At 36.0% G+C, this 18,699-nt stretch overlaps 1 protein-coding gene across 3 annotated transcripts; it reads right to left on the bottom strand.

Moving 5' to 3' along the window:
• LOC132294986 (UTP--glucose-1-phosphate uridylyltransferase-like) lies at nucleotides 1-17,978 on the bottom strand. Of its 3 annotated transcripts, XM_059793048.1 has the most exons (20): nucleotides 17,055-17,978; nucleotides 16,492-16,565; nucleotides 16,254-16,338; nucleotides 15,034-15,094; nucleotides 14,872-14,949; nucleotides 14,738-14,788; nucleotides 14,529-14,575; nucleotides 12,430-12,502; nucleotides 12,205-12,262; nucleotides 12,048-12,094; nucleotides 11,909-11,974; nucleotides 1,803-1,835; nucleotides 1,587-1,636; nucleotides 1,415-1,490; nucleotides 1,277-1,333; nucleotides 1,110-1,193; nucleotides 926-1,024; nucleotides 737-841; nucleotides 396-467; nucleotides 1-260 (listed from the first exon to the last, which is right to left on the bottom strand). In XM_059793048.1, exons 1-20 carry the CDS (start codon nucleotides 17,693-17,695, stop codon nucleotides 234-236), a joined length of 1,884 nt encoding a protein of 627 aa, XP_059649031.1. In that variant the 5' UTR covers nucleotides 17,696-17,978; the 3' UTR covers nucleotides 1-233. The 3 variants fall into 3 exon arrangements, 2 of the variants coding, with proteins under 2 accessions (XP_059649031.1, XP_059649032.1); XM_059793049.1 differs by lacking the exon at nucleotides 14,738-14,788; XR_009478254.1 differs by lacking the exons at nucleotides 1-260; nucleotides 396-467; nucleotides 737-841; ... (2 more) ...; nucleotides 1,277-1,333; nucleotides 1,415-1,490 and adding an exon at nucleotides 11,485-11,535 and having other exon boundaries at nucleotides 1,619-1,636.
• Between the last annotated feature and the right edge of the window lie 721 nt (nucleotides 17,979-18,699).

Here is an 18,699-nt window from a genome sequence, read left to right as displayed (position 1 = left end):
GAGTCAAAAGAATCCATCCACTTGGTTGCTTCAAAATTGTATCTTGTTCGATACAGAAAGAATATGCTTTACCAGCTACAGCAAGAAACGAAATCTCTAGGAAGAGAGAGAAAAGAAAAATGAATGCAATGACATCATATAGATGCAATACAAGCATCACATGTTACAACAAAATTTTTTGCTACTTATATTCTTTACCAGCATTAAAATAAACAAAAATGTGATGGCCTTCATTAAATGTCCCCAGGGTCACTGATTTCCTGCAAATATAAAAGTGATTAATTATCATTTGAGGTAAAATTAAACAAAATCAAGACCCCCTCAAACAAAAAATTAATTAGAAGAAATAAATAAATAAATGAATGGTATCTGATAAAGTTCCAGAATTTCTTTACCTTATTTTCAAGTACTACTCCATCAGGAATTTCTAATTTTATCCCAGGTTTTGCAACAATAGTTACTTTGCCCTTGAATCAAAGGAGACAAATGTCAAACAAACAAAATGCAAAACAAATGAATCAACTCTGTACATCAATGTGAAGAAAAGTGTAGAATATATTCTTCCAACAGAACAGAAATAAAAATCACAACTTACTCCATACCAGCTATCCGGATAACCTTTTGTGAGTGCGTGCATGTGAGTATGAAGCTGTCTAGCTTCACGTAAGGTAATCGAGTCCAAAACAAGCAACAAAATAAGTAAAGCACTAATAACACAATAGGGCACATCTGATACCTTGAGGGTTACACCAGCTCCAAACCAAACATCACCAGAGACCCTTAAGCTATCAAGCTCAATGATGCTAGGAATGGACTTGAAACGACTGTGGAAGTCACTAATCTGAGAAGAAGGAATTTATAAATAAAAAATTAACTACCACTCTTATAAAGCTAAAAGCACCATGTTGCTTAAATAAATATTCACCTTTTCAAATTCAGGTCCTAATTCAATAAAAGGATTGGCAGGACTTGTTCTATCTCTATTTCGGATTAGAACACCTTTAGCACAGGTGTACAGATCTGACTGCATAAGCAAATGAAGGTAATAATCTAAGCCTCAAATCAACAGTTGATAGAATAGTAACATAGTAGACAGACCCAAGTCTAACCTGAGCAAGCAGTAGATCTGACGTTGTTGACATTGAAAGAAATCGAGAATGGGGCACATTAATACCAATAGCACGATTGAAGAACTGGCTCAAATATAAAGGTGATCAAGAATCAGCAATATTTAATGGTAGACAACAAAAGGAGAATTAACATTAATGACAAATACCCGCATTGTTGAACTAGCTGCTGTTTCTTGCAAAAGACCTTTATCAACATTCATAGCCTGGAAAGAAGCAGAATATCATAAATTCATTGCTCATTGAACTTCAGAACTCTCCAAAAATGGATGAGGAAACAATGATACCTTCAAAACAGTACAATTCTCAATTTTCAGTGCATTATTTTCCAGAAGCCTTTTTATGGCCTTCAGGTTCACCCACCTATACAAATTAGCATTAATCTGGGTTTCTGGATTTGAAGTACATTTGGATTTTGGAAGCAAATGACAATTTCATTAGAGGACACATTTCACTTACAAGTTCTTTGTATCAATAAGTTTGAACTTCTCCATTGACTCAAATTTAACCTGGGTAAAACACAAAGGAAGACGTAATATTCAGACCAGTAACACAACTAATAAATGATGTTATACTAAAAAGAAAAATATTTCCTTCATTACAAACTGATTTTCAAAATGGAAAAGATATACATGAAATGGAAAGGGGAGCCGGAACAAGTTAATCATATCTTACATTATTGACAGGAAAATGCGCAATTTCAGAAAGCTGCATCATAGAATGACAACAACAATGTTAGCCAAGGCTATCCTCAAAAACATAAAAAGGAACTACTTGTGTTAATCACTACTTGACTACCATCCACTCCTTAGTACTCAATTTCAATCAATGAGCTTCGTGTCTGAGGTATTAAACTTGGCCAATTATATTTTGGTTAGGGTTATAGGGTTAAGGTTTCAAGTTCTTGTTTAATAAATGAGATAGCATTAGTTTATTAAGAAAGATAAATATTAACTGAGTTTCATTATGTCGCCATCTTCCAACAGTTCCCTAAAAATATAATGGGGAAAAATACGAGAACCCCTAGAGAAGATAAATTGTTCTGGGGAACCTTGGAAGAAGAAGGAAAAGATGATCCAAACTAACGGTAGGTAGTCTCACGCGCAAGGTGGAAAGAATTGAGAACAAAGCGGCATTTGGTGCATAACCTGTGGATCACTAGAACAGTTCAGGTCAAATCTTGAAGAAAGCTATAACGCAGTCAAGGACAACATCATCAATGCCTTTATTGCGTATGAACAGAGTCAACCAAATAGATTTTCTTTTTCCATCATAAGAGATTTCTTCTATTACGGTTTTATTTTATAAAGTCATTTTCATTACTTCATTAAATGTTCATTTTTGTCGACCTCTTTGTTTCCTGCCCTCTGTAGAAATCAATCTGCCTTTTCTTGCCGGTGCATCTAGAGATATACGTTGAATATTTCAATACATCTAAGTCTACTTTCCCTTATTTTTCTCACTAACTGACGCTACTCCTACCATTTCTCATACACATTGATTATTAACCTTATCCAATCTAGTTACTACAAATATCCATCTTAGCATTCGCATTTTAGACATTGAATGTGTCGTTCTTGTTTCTTATTAACGCCCAACACTCTGCTCCATATAAGATAGCCTGGTCTAATGATAGTCCTATATACTTTTCCTTTTAATCTATTTGGTGACAATTTATCACACAACACACCATTGGCTTGCCTCCATTTTGTCTAACCTATTCCAATTCTACTGCTTATATCACCACCAATCTCTCCATCTCTTTGTATAATTGATCCTAAATAATAAAAATGATTGCTTTGAGTATCATTTCCTACAGCTTACTAAATTTACATTCATTATATTATGGACCAACTCCGGGTTCGAGTCCTGGCAGCAGAATTACTTTCTTATCAACCAAAAAAAAAAAAAAAAAAAAGTCTTCATTGAATTTTTTAAACCTTTTGACTGTAGTACCTTTCCCTGAGTTTCTTTCTTTCTTCCTTAAGTAACCTTTCTCCAAGTTTCTAATTTTATTGCTACATTTTCCTATAATCCTATCATCAAAAAATAACATACACCATGATCTGTCCCCTTGTAAGTCTTTAGTTATCTCATCCAAGATTATCGTAAATAAAGATGAACTTAGCACGGATACTTGGTGTAATCCTATTGTTAAAGGAAAATCATTAGTCTCTTCACATATACAATTTCTAGTTGTTATATCCTTATACCTATATTTCATGATCATCCTCATCATAATTCATGCCTTTACCCCATATGAATGGGGTCGGCCACATGAATTCTCTTCTTCCATTATATTCTATTATACACCAGGTCTTCTTTTAAATTTAAATTTTTTAAGTCATTTTTAATTACGTCATCCCACGTATATGCTTTGGTTTGCCTCTTTGTCTTTTACCTTCTAAACAAACAACTCTTCCTTTTTTAATAGGTGCATCAATGGGTCCATGATGAATATGACTGTAAATAAGGTACGGACTTGTGCGTGGTGGGGTTCCATTATTTGTTTAGTATGAACTAACTATTTAATACTAAAGACATATATATATATTATATGTTTATGATATGATTCAACAAATATATATAACAGATATCTATATATGCAAGGACAAAGTGATGTGATGGAAACTTTGACTTTGGCAAATGCTTTAGCACTACTAAATACAAGCCTGTTGTTTCATTATTTTAGTAAAAAGAGGCTACAAAGGTTTTGTAAGGACAGATTAGTGCGGGTAGACCTCATCCACATGCATTTTTTTAAATATACAAGGATTAAAGTGGGGTCCATAGGACCATTACAGAATACTTGGATATTGGATATATATATATATATATATATAAGGAATTGATCATGCTTGAGGGATGAGAAAATGGGGCACTCTCCCTTGCGGGTGTATCTTGAGAATCTTTAAATATGTTGTTCTGAAAGAGGGAATAAACATATACAGAAAGTCTTGGTGCATCCCAGGACGGTAACGACACATTGAGACGGCGATTATGCGGTTAAAGCAAAAGAGCATTTTGAAGAATACTTTGACCAAACAATCACATAGATTGAAGGACAAGGTGTAATACGAAATGTCACTTACGCCAAAACTCATGACCTGGTGTCGTGTATTGTAGCAGTGACCTAGAGAGTGTTGAACTAAGTTCTAATGCTAAAATAGGAGAAAGCTAGTCGCGAGGCTATCACCAAGGGTTAGTAGATAGAATTGGTTAAAGAACACTACCCAGGTCCGGAAGCTATATCCACTTGTGCGCAGTGATATGGCTTAGGCGACTATGGTGTCACATCGAGTTGTGTGGCGTCACAATCCCAAACATGAAAATGGGTTGATTGAGGAATGGAGGATTGAGAGAGAGGTTCGTTAGATTACACAGTATAAGAACGCGACTACTGGACGATCGGATCCAGCATCCGCGTGCCATAGATGCCCCTCGCGGATACAGATGGTCTGCGGCCCTCTGAGGGTATATTTGTAATTTGACTGAAATGGTTGTAGGTGGTGTATGACAGCTGTCACATACCTGAGCCATGAGTCCTATAAATACCCCCAAGTGTCACGCATGGGAGGACACGTCAAGAAGGCCCCACTTCCACTTTGCCTCATTTTTGCCCTCTCTCTCTCCCATTCATCCCTTTCAGCTTATTCTCTCTCTCTCTTTCTGTGTTTGATTATTTCATTCAGTTTAGTTCCAGTCAAAGCACAGGTGATTTCTCAAGCTTCTGATCCCTTACATTCACAATTTGGCGACTCCGCTGGGGAGAAAATCCCTTTTTGCTATGGCTGGTCCACGTCAAGCAAAGCATACAACAGTTCTTGCCAATCTGGTTCCACTGGTTCTAGGGGAAGATGCTCCACCATCTATACAACCAAATCATGTTCCTCCGCCGCCTGTGTTGCCAGTTCCGCGACGAAGGCGAGGCAATCACAGGCTGAGAGGGCATCGACTATTCCAGCATTGCATCCTGAAGTAAGTATGTTTCCTTTGTTTTTTGCAAACCTTGTTGCAGATTCAGGAGTCTCAAAAGGAGATATTGGCTTATCTCAAGACCCATAATTCTTCTCCCGCCGCACCTCCAGTGCCGACACCAGTGGTGCCTGCTGCAACTGATGCTAGGACGCTTAAGGATGTTCAAGCCATAAATGATGATCCAGATATCACTATGATTGAGGCCGATGGTGCAGTACCAACACCAAAAAGTCGGGAGATTTTTCCTCCACCAAGCCAAAATCTACCAGCTTCCTCTTTTGTAACAATTGAGCAGCTTCAGACTCGATACAAGGAAGGATTCGACTTTGGAGATCGAAACCTCACCGCCCTATCATGATAGCATATTAACCCTGTCTTATCCAGAGGGATACATTTCACCAAAATTTAAGCAATTTGATGGTAAAGAGGGCAGTGCATGAGAATCTGTCTCGATTTGTTGATGCTCTTGGAGCTAATCACAATAATGAATATTTGAATTTGCAAGAATTTTCCAAATCTCTCACGGGGATGGCATACAGGTGGTACATGAACCTTGCTCCAGGCACAATTTTTACATGGCCAGATATGATGGCCAAATTTTTCAGCAAGTTCTTTCCTACCGATGAGAAAGTGATTTTGTTGTCCCTTACTAGTTATAAGCAAAAACTTGGTGAGGAGGTAGCTGCCTATCTTAAAAGGTTCCGGGAAGCTTCACTCGAGTGCTATGAACCTATTTCTGAAGATCAACTAGTGAAGATATGTGTTGACGGCATGCTTCGTGAGTATCGTATACATCTCGTCAATCATGAACGATTAACATTTTCTTCATTGCTCAAAACTGAAAGGAAGCTTGGGGACATCATCCCCCCACCAGTCAAAGGAGAATATTTCAGCTCGTAGGGGACAGTCATATAGAGGAAAATAACAACTTGGTTGTATCTCACCAATGGGGGCAACGAATTGGGTCTTATAATAGAGATTTGAGTTGTGACCTGGCCGCGGCTTAACATCACTTACAAGCTAAGGGTCGCGGATCATTTGCACCTACAAGTCGTGGGACGCTTGGAATATCATGTCAGAAGAAAGATAAAAAAAGTGCTCTTTCAACAGCAATAGGTTCCTGTGAGGGGACAGGATCACCATTGTCAGGAATAGCACCAACAATATCGTTTGGTGTTCCTCCAAAATTCTGACTTTCTATCCTTAGTGCATCTTCTATTATTGCTTGAAACTCAACCAACAACAGTCCACACCCTACTACCATAAAGGGAATGGTCAAGCAGTGGCTACAAACAAAACTTTTATCCGGAATTTGAATAGGTTGGAACACAACAATCAGAAAGATTGGGCAGATCAGTTGCCAATAGCACTTTGGGCATATCGAACAACGCCAAGAGCATACACAAGGGAAAGTATTCTTTAGTCTATGGCACTAAAGAAGTCTTGCCAGTCGAGCTTGAAATCTCTGCTACCCACCTAGTTGAACAAAGTATGGAATGTGATAGGTTGGTACAAGTAGAAAGCCTTGAAGAAAGGACTCAAGCAATAGCTCGGCATAATAATTACCTTGTCACTCAGTCACAGCTTTACAAGAAGAGGGTACAACCGTGAGTCTTCCACGAGGGTGATTTGGTCTTAAAAACTGCAACAACACTAATGCAGGGTCAAAAGCCTCCAAAATTTCAGGAACAATGGGAAGGTCCATTTATAGTCATCGAAGCAAATTCTAGTGGATACGACAAGTTGGTCAATCAGAAGACTGGATTTCGGACAGGAAAAATAAATGCCAAATGGATAAAGAAATATTACTCCTAAACATACTTATCTATTCACTTTGTATTTGAATTTATCACACTCAGCCATTCGTTTTGTATCCATTGCTACCATACTTAGCCATTTGCTTTGTATTTTATTTTAAGCATACTCGGCAATTCGCTTTGTATCCATTTCTAGCATACTTAGCTTATCGCTAAGTATCTTGCAAGCTTATTGGTTTTAAGCCTCTCTTTCAAGAAATTATAATCAAGTAAATATACGTATTTTTTCAAGATACTTACATTTTCTTTATAAGGATTAAATTGTTTCTAAAAGCTAGACTTAGAATATTTTAAGAAACTTTATTGTTTTCTAGTTACTTTATAATTTGTAAAACGGATTTCCTGAAATTAAAGGTGTGTGTGCGTGTTTTAATAAGTAAACACACGCACACAAGGGGGAAACTGTAAATGTGGGTATGCACGCTTGGAAAGATACAGCGAAATATATGGATTCAAACACTTTTTTTTTTTTTAATTTTATTAACTAATTTATTTATTTGTTTTTTATTTATTATTATTTTTTTATTTGCATTCACACGCTCTTAAAAGTGCATCGAATGCAAGGGGGCATCTGTAAATAAGGTACGGACTTGTGCATGGTGGGGTTCCATTATTTGTTTAGTATGAACTAACTATCTAATACTATAGACATATATATTATATATGTTTATGATATGATTCAACAAATATATATAACAGATATTTGTACATGCAAGGACAAGTAATGTGATGGAAACTTTGACTTTGGCAAATGCTTTAGCACTACTAAATAAAAGCCTGTTGTTTCATTATTTTAGTAAAAAGAGGCTAAAAAGGTTTTGTAAGGAAAGATTAGTGCGGGTAGACCTCATCTGCACAATGGTGCGGGTAGATTTCATCCTCACAACAGTGTGGGTAGACCTCATCCGCACGCATTTTTTTAAATATACAAGGATTAAAGTGGGGTCAATAGGACAATTAAAGCATACTTGGAGATATATATATATATATATATAAGGAATTGATCATGCTTGAGGGATGAGAAAATGGGGCACTCTCCCTTGCGGGTGTATCTTGAGGATCTTTAAATATGTTGTTCTGAAGGAGGGAATAAACATATACAGAAACTCTTGGTGCATCCCAGGACGGTAACGACACATTGAGACAACGATTATGCAGTTAAATCAAAAGAGCATTTTGAAGAATACTTTGACCAAACAATCACATAGATTGAAGGACAAGGTGTAATACGAAATGTCACTTACGCCAAAACTCATAACCTAGTGTCGTGTACTGTAGCATTGACCTAGAGAGTGTTGAACTAAGTTCTGCTGCTAAAACAGGAGAAAGCTAGTCGCGAGGCTATCACCAAGGGTTAGTAGATAGAACTGGTTAAAGAACACGATCTAGGTTGGGAAGCTATATCCACTTGCACGCAGTGATATGGCGTAGGCGACTATGGTGTCACATCGAGACATGTGACGTCACAGTCCCAAACGGGAAGATGGGTTGATCGAGGAATGGAGGATTGAGAGAGAGGTTCGTTAGATTACACAGTATAAGAACGCGACTATTGGACGTGTGGATCCAGCATCCGCGTGCCATAGACACCCCTCTGAGGGTATATTTGTAATTTAACCGAAATGGTTGCAGGTGGTGGATGACAGTTGTCACATAACTAAGCCGTGAGCCCTATAAATACCCCACGTCAAGAAGCCCACTTCCACTTTGCCTCATTTTTGCTCTCTCTCTCTCACACACACACACACATTCATCCCTTTTGGCTTATTCTCTCTCTCTTTCTGTGTTCGATTATTTCATTCAGTTTAGTTCCAGTCAAAGCATAGGTGATTTCTCAAGCTTCTGAACCCTTACATTCACAATGACCATACCACCTAAGTCTACTTTCACTAATTTCATCATTTATAGGTGCTATACCTAATGTTCCCCTCACACATTCATTATTTATCTTATCTCTTCTAGCAACTCCTATCATCCAACGTAGCATCCTCATTTCCACTACAAGAATGCGTTCTATTTGTGTCTTTTTCAATGCCCAACACTATGCCCCATAAAATATTGCTAGCCTAATACCCATCCCATTCTATAGTCATTTTCTTTTAATTTATTTGGTTTTTGTTTGTCACAAAGGATACCACTGGCACTAGCTTGCCTCCATTTTGTCCACCCCGCTCCAATCCTACTTGCTAAATCACTATCTATCTCCCCATCTCTTTGTAATTCCTAGGTAGCGGAAAGAGTTCTTTTGAGTAACTATTTGGTCTTGAAGTGTAATATTTATATTGTCATCGATGTATACTTTATCCAATTTACAGGTCATATACTCCATTTTAGTTTTACTGATATTTAGGCCCCTTGATTCTAATGCCTTCCCTATATTTCTAATTTTGTTGCTAAGGCTTCCATAATAACATACACCATGGGATGTTTTCTTGAATATCTTTTGTTATTTTGTCTATTATTATTGCAAAAAGGTGGGCCTTGGCGCAATAGTAAGGTTGTTCCATTGTGACCTGGAGGTCACGGGTCGAATCATGAAAACAACTTCTCTGCATGCGGGGGTAAGGCTACATACATATGGCCCCTCCCCAAACCCCACACAGGCAATAGCCTTGTACACTAGGCTAGCTCTATTTTGAATAAGTTTTATAAAGCCCACCAAATTATATCTTTTGGTATTTTATCACACGTCTTCTCTAATTCTATAAAAACTATGTGTAAGGTGTTGTTTGATAAAATTAAAATTAAGTACTGAAAATTTTAAGAGCTGAATTTTAAGTACTGAAGTTTTTAAGTGGTAATTAAAAAATAAATATTTTTTTATGTCTTTTTTAATTTTCAGCATTCAGTGATAAGTGATGTTCATGTCACTTAAAATTTTACCCCATTTTAAGTAGCACTTACCGTTTTCAGTGATGTTCAAATTGCATTATCAAACGCACTTAATTGAACAAGCGCTTAATCTGTTCAGAATTAAGCACTGAATTGAGTTATCAAACAACACCGAAGTCTTTTTGTTTATTTCTACAATCTTCCACTAATTGTTACCAAGTAAATGGCCTTTATAGTAAATCTCCATAGCATAAAACCAAATTTATTATCGAACATTGTACATTCTTTACTTAATTTTTGTTCAACTACTCTTTTTTTCACAACTTCATTGTATGACTCATTAACTTAATTCCTCACTAATTGCCACAATTTTGTAAATCTCCTTTACTTTTGTATATAGGTACTATAGTGTTTTTCTTCACTCATTAGGCATCGTGCCTTCCTCCAAAATTTTCTTAGATAAAATTATTAATCATTCAACTCCTACCCTTCCTAATGTTCTTCATACCTCTATAGGGATGCTATACGATTCTAATACTTTATTGTCCCCTTTTTCGCAATGTGTCCTCTATTTCTTTAATATTGATTTTACCGATCTTTCCGAGATTAGGCTCATTATTTTCAAAGTCCTCCTTAGAATATTCCTCATTTAAAAGTTGTTGAAAGCAATTTTACCACCTATCTAATATGTCATCCTCTTTAAATAATATCTTTTGATCTCCGTCTTTAAAACACCAAACTTGATCCATATCTCTAGTCAATCTACCCCTAACTTTTTGCCAATTTGTAAATAGTTTTTCCGCCGTCTTGTACCTAATTTTTCACATAAATGGTCTAAAGAGATATGTTTGGCTCTAGCAACCATCCTCCTAACTTTATTTTATAATTTCTTGCGTTTCTCTAGTTTCTCTTGGTTCTTGCTTTTTTGTCATTCCTTAGAACTTCTCTAATTTTGTATTTCATCACTTTTTTTTTTTTTTTTTGATAATTTTTTTTTCCTTTCGTCTCTCTCAAAGCCTTTTTTGCCACATTCCTACTTGGGGACAATTTTTTTGATAAGATATCATTAAAGGCGCTCAAGAAGGGGAGCGAACCCAAAAGAATACAAAGGACGCCCAAGGCGTCACTAAAAGTTCAAGCCATCCACAAACTCCGAAAGATCCCCCATAGATTTACAATTACGCCCAAAAACCCAAAAGAACAAAGAAGGTTAGGATGTCCTGGGGACATAATTGCTCCAAATGACACCATCTCCAAGAAGGTTATGATGTCTTTCTTTTTAGCAGCTGCATAATTGCTATGAAGATGGGGTTCTGGGTAGGAATTCTACATCTAAACTAAATTTTGCTCTAGAACAATTAGGGGAAATTGTCGAAGAAATATGAGGTTCCTGTTTGAAACATGCTAGAGGGTAGTTGTTCTACTAATGGGGTCAAAACATATGATCCTTCCATGTTTCAACAAGTTTCTTGGTCCGCCAACTATACTGGAAAATCGATTTGTCATCCATAAAGATAAAGCTTTCTTGTAGTTTCACTTCTTGCTCAAAAGATGAGACTCTTCTGGAACCAGTATTGTGTAAACTTTGTCAAACCAAGACAATAAATATACAATCGGATTGGATTCTAATTTCTCCTAGAATAATATATTGTTTGAACCGTGAACTGAAATTTATTGAATATATACATATATTTCCTATGTTCATAAGTCATTCAAAAAAGAAATACTACCTCATGCTTAAGGAGTAACATTTCTCCTCTTGCTAAAAGTTGTTATCAGTTCTGAGCCATGTAGGGAAGGGATAGTACCCAGAGAGGAGCGATCAGAAAACGAGTCGTTTTACCAAATTTGACAAAATATGATATGTAATTAGAAATGGAAATACAACATGATAATAATGATGATGATGATGATGATGATAGAATTCTGGTTCAATAAAACACGAATGATGACCCTTAGGGACGATCACTTATATCATCTCTAATGAAGCATAAACAGAGCTCTGATTGAATCTATCTGATAAACTTTTGAGCCTCCTATTCATTGGATCTCTTTTTCATTGACAATGCAATGGATAAGATTGAGCAAAATTGCACACGGGAGATGCATGGTGTTGGGTTATATATACACTAAGAAACTTAAAATACAACCAACCTGAAACTTCCCTTCTTGAGAACTAAGAAAACTTCCTTGAAAATTAGGCAAGGTGGCAGGCATCACCTGCAAAAACATGAAGATTTAGGAACAGTTTAGAACCATGTAGGCATAGGGAGTGGCAGTCATTCTTGAGTACCTCCATACAGTATTCAATACTGTTCAGAATCAGATGATTTAAAATTTCTGAAAAACCTATTTAAGGAGCACAATTTGAACATAAAGATCATAATGAACAAAATATCAATAAAACTTGGAATCAAAAAATTGGGAACCATAAAAAACAAGAAGGATACGTGGGTCAATTACTGCAGCCAGGTTATCTGAATTAACCACAAGGATATACTCCTTACCCTGGAAAACAAGTTGAGGAAGTTTGATTACGATATGTTGTAAGTTCATGAAACAAACAACTAATGTCTCTTTCCCATAACATCTGCCATTTCATTACAATCAAGCTGAAAATATAAAAGAAAGGAACAAGTCAAGACCAGAATTAGAAGCTGCTTGATAATGTCTACCTGAGATAATAAGTCATCAAGGACACCACTAGTTTTCAAGGAAAGGAACACTTCATGATCATCAGAAAGATACCTTCACATGTGAACAAAAACAAATTAGGCCAAACACAGAGAGAGTTTGAGTCAATCATTCCATGTCTAATCATATATGACAGATTAGTACGCAAAAGAATCACTATTTTTCTATGGGAAGGTTTCTCAACTTGAAGATTTAATGACCAAGTTAAAAAAATTACTTGCCAAACATGAAAAAAATAATATTACAGAGAAAGAAACTTGCAAAAAAAAATGATTATCATTTTGATTAAAATGCATACTGCCATTAGGTGGATGCATAAGGGGTAACCAGATTACCAAAATACAAAAATTAGCAAATCATCATAGTATAGAATCACAGGCCTAGAGAGGCACCGGTAAGAAGAGGAAGACTAATTTGCATGGAAGGTAGGGGAGACCGGGAGAGAGGGATACCAAAATTAATATGAATGAAGTTATTAGAAATGTTTTTAAAAGGCTAAATCTTATAGGAGAGATGGCTTGTAATAGAAAAGAATAGAAAAAGTGAATCCATGTTGCCGACTCCATTCACTTGGATTAAGGGAAGGACAATGACAAAGATAATGATGATCTAGTATGTATTTTGACTACATGGAGTGCTACAAGGAGAAGACTTGAGTCTATCATTGTTTTCATCAGTATCGTGTTTTCATAATTTTTAGAAGTGAGGAATCCATCTTTGAAACAACCATAAGAACCAACATTGCAACAAATGCACCTCACTTGCACCATTGCCACCACAACAATCATTTATACCACGGTTACCACCAAACCAACAATACATTCAATCAACAGCGCTGCTGCTGTCACAACCTGAATGTCACCACAACCAACGTTTGGAATCACCAAGATCATATTGCACCAATAATAATGTTACTGAATCCACCCTATTAACCAGCAAGCACCCCTTCCATGCTAAATATCAACCACTGATTCAATTCCAACTTTCACACAGTCACTATAATCAAAGGAATTGACAAACAAACTTTTCCATATCCATTCTAGGTAGAAAATTCATGAATCACTAGCCAGCTAGACAGTTTATTCCAACGCCAATAATGGTTCTAGTTCGTTCTAGCTTTCATGACCTAGGAGTACAAGTGCAGCGATCTTCTTTGCTTTCAGGAATACTGTACTCCAAGCACCTCAAGACAAAGCCACTATTGGGATTAGAAGATTTGTATAGTATGAAACACCACTCATAAAAGCCCATAAGCGGCATGACAGCCTTCTTATGGACCATTACTCACACCAGTCACTATAAAAAAATAGCATCTTGAATTTCCCAGCCAATCAACATCGAAACAATTCTACTACAAGTATAAAACTGCCCCGCACATTAAGAACCAAGAACAAAGAAGTTACTGTCAGATAAATTACAAGGACAATAAGCCTTTCAATATGTGCAACACTACATGAAACACTTTACAGTTGAACATGGATCTCAATGATCATAATGGCAACAACAAGGCCTAATTTGATAATGACCTAAGTCAAACAAACCGGTTGTTGGAGAGGGAACGAATGCAAGAGTGGGAACACGAAAGTGGCAAAATCTAAGTCATAGTGGGATTGGGAGCAAGAGTTTGCGCGGAGCGTGAGAGCGATACTCATTTAGAAGAATTATGTGACTTAGATAATGACCATATCAATTACTACAAATGCCACAATGCCAAAGTATCAGGCCTGTTAAGGGTTCTCCACAAATCCTATAAAAATCATAACTGAGAACTCTTGAATGGAGGTTGTTGACAGCATGATAAAAGTATGTAATGAAGTCCTAAATTTCCAAACAAATAAGAAGTAACTCGTGATCTACATCATAGGTAAACCTGATACACTTACAAGAAAGTGAAATGGTTTTTTCATTGGCTAGAGAAATCTATGAACACTAATAAAAGTAGAACCAAAAAAAGAAATCTAAACATTTTTCATTGATTCCCCATCTCAGCCATTTCAAGACTCTTAAAACTTCAGTACATAGATTAGACAAATTAAATGTGCAAGGAATAAACAGAAGAGATGTAAAGACGATAACTTACTCTTCATCCTCTCCGGCCTGTCCATCAGTCATTGATTGAGTCTCGCTCTATATAAAACAGATTAAGCTTTTCAGAGTAAATCATAAGTTAAGGTTTCATAACAAAATTTGGAGACTTAAGAATCTGCTTTTCAAGAGTAAGTCATATGTTAAGGTTTCATAACAAAATATAGAGACTAGAAAGAAACATCCATAAGATTACAAACAAACCTGGTTAAAACTAACAATGTTAACATTTTTCTCAGAATATTTCTCCAAAACCTTCATTAAACAAGATTCAAAGATGAGGTTCTAGTAATATCTGAGGTCAATAACTCAAGAAGGGAATGGCAAAGATCAGTCACCTTAAGGGTATCATCATGTGTCCTGATTGTGTTCATCAGAATCAGGGGTATATCGCATCCACGCTTATCATTGAGTGACTGCAAACAATTAAAATGGTGGTTTTAAGAATGCCAATATTTGGACCCAAAAATATATATACAATAGAAAAGACCACAACTGACCTCTATCTGATTAACAAACAAGTCTAAATTTGTCAACCCATTACAAGCTTCAATCGTGGATCTGCATGAGAAATTAAAGATTGGGATGGGTCTAAAATATTAACAAAAGATCCAAAAGAAATAATGTATATCTAAATATTAAGAAAAGATCCAAAAGCGGGCAATTTCAGGGGCATGTGGGGTCGCATTTAATCTTCACTATTGAGACTTTACTAGTTAATTTAAGAAAATTGGCAAATATTTAAGTAAGTCCGCACTAGTATAGAATGCAATCCAGTTGCTCATGTAGCTTACCAAACAAAATTTCCTATAAATTTTCAATTGCGTTAAATATATAAAAAATAGTTTTTTTGTCAAGGAAGAATTATGATCAATTCAATTTCATTATGTAATAAGCTTATAATTTGTCCAAGAAAAAGCTAGTTGGTTTCTTTTCGTACAACATTACGTATTGATAAGTAGACGGAAGATAAAATTAAATGTTCATCTTCACTTCTGAGACTGATTAATATTAGTCACCGAAAAATATAATAGAAGGGTCCCAACCGTCTTAGAACCTGGAAGCAGTAATTTTAATTTTCAGAGGAAACATTGTGAAAGGGGAAAAAAATTCTATTAAGACAAGATGAGAAAAGAGTAGGATATTTTACAAAAAACAAATAACATTAAGACAACACTTCTAAGTGTTTGAGCTAGGGGAGAGTGTTAATAAGCAATTAGTCAATAACTGGTATATCTGTCAGTAATAGTTCACTTAGCTACCAAATAGACAGATTGACGCCAACCCCACATTGCACAAACATGATGCAAACACCATTCTTTATAAAGTAAATATAAATTTTATCTCATATCACAAACATCTAGCTACTGTATAGACTGATTGACACAAACCTACAACCACAAGGTAACCACAGGAAACATCCTGTGTAAATCTATAACAGCATTCAATCTTTAAAGCCTCTCTTAGACAAGATCTTTGAAAAAAAAAATCATACATGCTACTTCTTTCTTAAAAAAAAAAAATTAAGCAGTTACCAGATTCTATTGGCAGTTGTATTTGTAGCTTCCCTTTTATATTTGTGTGTGTGTGTGTGTCTGCGTGCACTATATTATCAAGCAACAAACAGGAATACCTATCTAATAATGATACTAATCCTCATTTAGTGATTCATAATGAAATATGACTGGCAATTTGATAGGTTTCTTAGAAAAATTCTTACATGGGACCATTAAAACCCATTTGTTCCCCCAAACTACGATTGAACTTCAGCACGGCAAGTTTGTCCAAAATACTTTCCAAGAAAGCTGCAATTAAACAAGGCAATAGTAAACGTCCATAAGAGAGTGCTATTGGATTGTTATCTAAAAATGATCCGGTTTAAGGAGTTGCAATTTCACAGGGAAAAGAAGAAAGCAATGAGCTAATAAATGATGCAACAAAATGAATCAAATCATCACCGTCAGTAGGAGGGAATAAGCTTTCATAAGGAAGAACGGAGATTTCATATTTCGCACTGTCTTGCACTTCCTCCCTGCAATGCAAATCTCAAACAAAACAAAATAAATGAACCCTTTCAATACAACCTATAAATTAAAGAATGAGCTTGTAAATGCTTATACACAATTGCATCAAACAAATAAAAAACACTGAAACTAAAAAAAGTCACTGCGTAATTGAAGATATATGCCGAAAAGAGAATAATGTTAAACTAGATTTTGAAATAATAAAACCTGTTAGAGAATACAAATGGCAACGTCTAAGCTGTGTAAGTTTACAAATTTTATAAAAAAATTTACCATTGACAATGAGAATAGCTTAAAAGAAGCATATAATGCAAAAAGAAATGCCATAAAGGCACAAAGATTGAGAAACCAAATTAAGAAACACTGTACCGTAAACCATACTAGTGTAGATTATGTTCATGAAGATGGTGAAAATAAGTAGAACCCCAACCCACAACAAATATGCTTAAGTTGAATAAAGAGTGAGACATAAAAAGGGTTTTGCTAAACAATCATACCCAATTTGAGGTGGTTCTTCTTCTTTGGCAGTGGCACCCATTGCCGCTGCAAATCTCTTTTGCTCGAGAAGAATCGTTTTCGTGATCAAATTACAGAACAAATACACAAAGTGCACAGAATCATTCGCCGGAACCGGATAAGTAATCCGCTTATACATGTCCCACGGCATGGTCGAATCCACCAAACCCACCACCGGAATTTGCAGCCGATCAGCTTCGTATAACACTGACGACTTCCTCTCCGTATCCAACAACACAACGCAGTCGGGTGGGTGAATCGAACACAGATTGAACTTCTTCTTTCTGGACTTAAACTTCCTAGGACTTCCACGGTTGGTCAAGAACCCACTAAGCCGCCAAGTAGTGTCGTTCTTGATGCCAATCCTTTGCGTCATCTGTTCGATAATTTCATCGTGCAGGTAGTTGGTGTTGACGAAGAGAACTCGACCCTTTAGGCGGACAAGGTTGCCGATGAAATTGCAGGCGTTTCGGAGACAGATTAGGGTTTTGTCTGAGTCGATAATGGCCACTTCGTTTCGGGCTCCGTAGGTGAAGACCTTGAAGTGGTGTGCGACGACCCGGTTGCGCGAATTGGCGCTTGTGCTGAGGAGTTTTTGGATGAGAACGGAGTGGATCGTCATTGTTGTGTGTTGTTAGAGAAACTACTGCTTTGTCTTTCAAACAATCATTGGAAGTAGATATCTAGTTCTTTCTTTTTCAATTCTGGGTTCATTTTCAACTCTTTCTTCTTCAGAACTTCTTTCAGCTATTTGATAATCGACACATGCGTATAATTTGTGTGTGACTGTGTGTGTGAGGAAGCAGGGCCGAGGAATGAAATGGCGGCGACGTTAGAGACGCGCTCTTATGGATGCACCCTCAGCTTTTGGAATGGAAAAGAGGCTGAGAGGGGGTCCGGAGGGTGCGTTTGGTTTAGGTAAGAAAGTGAAATTTCTACCCTTTATTTTAGTTCCTAGCAAAATTGCACGTGCATAATGCACGTGATAAAAAAAATCCTTACAAAAAAAAATCCTAATAAGTTGAAGAATTGAAGGGTAGAAATGAAATATGATATAATATGCTATCATATAAATCACTTTATATATATTTGTAGAGATATAGTAATATTGCAACACATCATAAACTATTTTAATATTTCTTTTTTGAACTTGTACAAATAAGTTCACAGTTCAAAAACAAAGCAACAATTATAAATATATAAATTATTCTTGACTTGCAATTATAAATCTACAATATAGTTGTCACAACTTGCATATTCTTTCCAATTTATTTGTAATTTATTCTTCACAAATTTTCTCATCAATAATCCTAGAAAAACTCTAATCATTTCAGTCCTCAAATTGTTGAAACCTAAAAAAATAATAATAATAATAATAATTTAATACAAAAAAACACCCCACCAAAATTGCCAAAACCTTATGTATTTTTTTTTTTATTTCTTAAAAACAAATGATAGAAAGTCCATTGCATCACAACATAATCCACTTAAGGGAAACACAAGATTTTAATTGTTATATTCATATTCAATATGAGAAGGATTATATTTCACCTTAAATGAAGCCTGACTTCCTAAAGGCTTGTGAGAAAATTGTTGAATTAATTTATTTAGTTCTAAAAAAATTTA

This window comes from Cornus florida, unplaced genomic scaffold (assembly GCF_030987335.1).
Source record: "Cornus florida cultivar Cherokee Brave unplaced genomic scaffold, ASM3098733v1 CherokeeBrave_3.0.0_Hap2_Chr02, whole genome shotgun sequence".
NCBI lineage: Eukaryota > Viridiplantae > Streptophyta > Magnoliopsida > Cornales > Cornaceae > Cornus > Cornus florida.
Note: the sequence above shows the minus strand (reverse complement) of the source record. Positions and strands in the feature narration are given on the sequence as shown.

What these genes read in the sequence shown, in the direction of transcription:
- LOC132294986 (XM_059793048.1), bottom strand. Translation starts at nt 17,695, where the DNA reads ATGACGATCCACTCCGTTCTCATCCAAAAACTCCTCAGCACAAGCGCC. An exon ending in CAGGCCGGAGAGGATGAAGA is followed by an intron (nt 12,503 to 14,528) that starts GTAAGTTATCGT and finishes TCACATGTGAAG; the next exon opens with GTATCTTTCTGATGATCATG. An exon ending in CGCATTTTCCTGTCAATAAT is followed by an intron (nt 1,637 to 1,802) that starts GTAAGATATGAT and finishes TGTTTTACCCAG; the next exon opens with GTTAAATTTGAGTCAATGGA.